The sequence below is a fragment of the Chaetura pelagica genome, unplaced genomic scaffold, assembly GCF_000747805.2.
Source record: "Chaetura pelagica isolate M959 unplaced genomic scaffold, ChaPel_1.0 scaffold911, whole genome shotgun sequence".
NCBI classification, from domain to species: Eukaryota; Metazoa; Chordata; class Aves; order Apodiformes; family Apodidae; genus Chaetura; species Chaetura pelagica.
The window spans coordinates 542864-545301 of NW_009952354.1; the positions used below are offsets into that span (position 1 = coordinate 542864).

Sequence of the window (2438 nt, forward strand, 5' to 3'; positions counted from 1 at the left end):
CCAATTTGCTCCCCTCTCCCAACCCCCACCGGGCCCGAGGCACCAGCACCCACCACAGCTCCAGGGGATGCTGGGGGGTCTCTGCTGGCTGCAGGGGGGGGGGTTCCCCTCCTCCACATCCAAAAGGGGGTCCTGCCTTCCTAGCCCCCTTCCCAAAGGAAAAGTAACTTTTGGGTGCAGTCAGGGGAGATTGTGGCTCCATCGGTGCCCCCAGGGCTGGATGCTGCTGGCATCACTTTGTCCCCATGTCACCGTGATGCAGCTGGATCCTTCTGGCTTGTCCTTGGATCATGGTGGGACTAGGGCTGCTGTAGGATCAGAGGAGAAGCAGGAGCTGTTTCCCACAGGCAGGGTGGATGCTGAAGGCTGGCAGGGCCTGGGGACTGTCACCTTGGCACATCCCTTGGGCTGGGCATGCTCAGCACCCAGGGCTGGCCAAGCCTGGAGCCAGGATGGGGTTTGATGGATGTGATGTGACAGGGAGGGCTGATCTTGGGTGGCTGGAACGGCTCCTGAGCAGCATCAATCCAGGCGTGATGAAAAGTCCTTGTGGATTGAAATGCCACTGGTGGGGAAGTGCCTTTCTCTCTGCCACTGGAAGCCACCACCATGGGGTGAGGAGGGTGCCGTGGAGGAAGGCTTGGCCATGGCATGGAGTGCTGTGCTGTGGAGATGGGGCTGGAGGCCTTCATGCTGGCTGTGGTGGCTCCCCCAAAATTGGACTTAAGGGTGGGCACCAGCCTGAAGGATGGAGATGTGGCTCTGTCACCTGCCAGCAGCCTGGTGTCCCTTCCTGGGGGCTCAGATGGAGGCAGCATCCCTGTCCCCATGGGGCAGTGGGGGCAGAGACCTGGCTCAGCTGTAGGAGGGTGTTTGCAGGGTTTGTCACTGTGTGTCATCAGGAGGGTTGGAGGCACCTCACCTGGGTAACACGTGGGTGCCTGAGGCTGTAGGGATGCCATTCCCCAGCCACCAGCACCCTCGGGGTGGCACCCAGGGGGCTGGCAGCTGAGCTGTCCTGCCTGCACAGGCAGGGACAAGGGGCTGGCAGGAGCCTGGGGAGCAGGGGGGGAGCTCCAGGGATGGCCCAGGGATGCAGCAGGATAAGAGCTGGGATGCAGCAGAGAACACCCTGGTCTGGCTTTTGAGCTGGGTGCGCAGTGACCGAGGGTGCCAGCACCCATGTGTGGGTGGGGGTCTCTTTCCCCCCGGGCTGATGGCTGTGCTTGCCCACAGCAGCAGCCCGTGGCCTGTGAGAACAGCGAGGACAGGAGCATCACCCGCGTGGACGAGGGGCTGGAGGAATTCTTTGCCAAGAGGCTCATCCCACAGGAGCTGCCGTAAGCCTGGGGGGGGGTGGGGGGTGGGGGGTGTGCCTGGGACCCCTGCACCCACCCAGCCCCAGACAGACAGCCCCCTGCCCACCACCTTCACGCACTGCTGGTCCCAGTGCCAGAGGGATGGCTGGGGAAAATGTCCATCCTCACAGCAACACCCAGCTCATGTGTGTCCCCTCCCCAAGGTCAAGGTGGGTGGGACAGGACTGGGGTGCAGCCATAGGGTGCAGGATGCTGCCAGCCCCCCTTGGGGGCCCTGGGGAGGGGGCTCTGGGCTCTGTCCCACAGCAGGGAGGCAACAGGGCAGCCCCACGTTGGGGCTCTTGCCATGACAACCTTGTCTCCAGTGGGGGGAGGGAGGGAGTTGAATCCATCCCTTTGGGATGAGCAGGGGGAAAAATGTGACCTAGGCAGCCTGGAGCTCACTTTTGCCACTGCTTCATCTCTCCCCAGCCCTACAGCTCCGGAGACCCCCCCGGGCTCAGCCCCTCTGGCCCCTTCTGGCTCCCGCACCTTCAAGAAGAAAATCGGGAATTTTTTTGCCTTCAAGAAACCAAAGTCCAGTCGGGGCTCGAGGTGTGAAAAGGAGCCCGAGGGTGGTCCCAGGAGCCGGCGCTCGATGCTCAGTGACATTTTACGTGCCCCCAGCAAGGCGGGCGAGGGGAACAAACCCCTGAGTAAATCCGAGGAGCTGGGGCTGGCGGCCGAGCCCAAAAAAGGCCCCCCGACTCGGCCCGCAGGATCCGTCCCAAGTACTCCCGGGAGGGCAAGTCCCAGTCGCTCATCTTGCTGCCCGGGGAGGAGGAGGATGCCCTGGGGGTCAGGCATGACAAGGTAAGCACTGTCACCAAACCAGCTGGCTGGGTGGGTGCTGCTTCCACCCAAAGGTGCCAGCGCTGGGGTCGACTGGGCGCCCCGGTGGGATGTGGGGACAGCACAGCCATGGCTGGGGGTGTCCCCGCTGGGTTCTGGCTCTGAGGGGCTCCCCCAGGAGGCACGGTGGGGGAGCTGGGTGGCCCACGGGTGGGTGCTGTGGGTGCTGTGCCCTGGCAGGGCCGTGTCTGTCCCGCAGAGGAGGCCCCTGGGGACGAGCGAGGCGGG

General features: G+C 64.0%; 1 protein-coding gene across 1 annotated transcript in view; it reads left to right on the top strand.

The window, feature by feature from the left end:
- Positions 1-2438, top strand: part of RLTPR (RGD motif, leucine rich repeats, tropomodulin domain and proline-rich containing) — a 47402-nt gene that overhangs the window by 31420 nt on the left and 13544 nt on the right. The window contains 4 exon segments of the mRNA XM_010007853.1: positions 903-949; positions 1237-1340; positions 1791-2050; positions 2053-2171. Of these exon segments, the coding sequence (XP_010006155.1) occupies positions 903-949; positions 1237-1340; positions 1791-2050; positions 2053-2171 (530 nt within the window).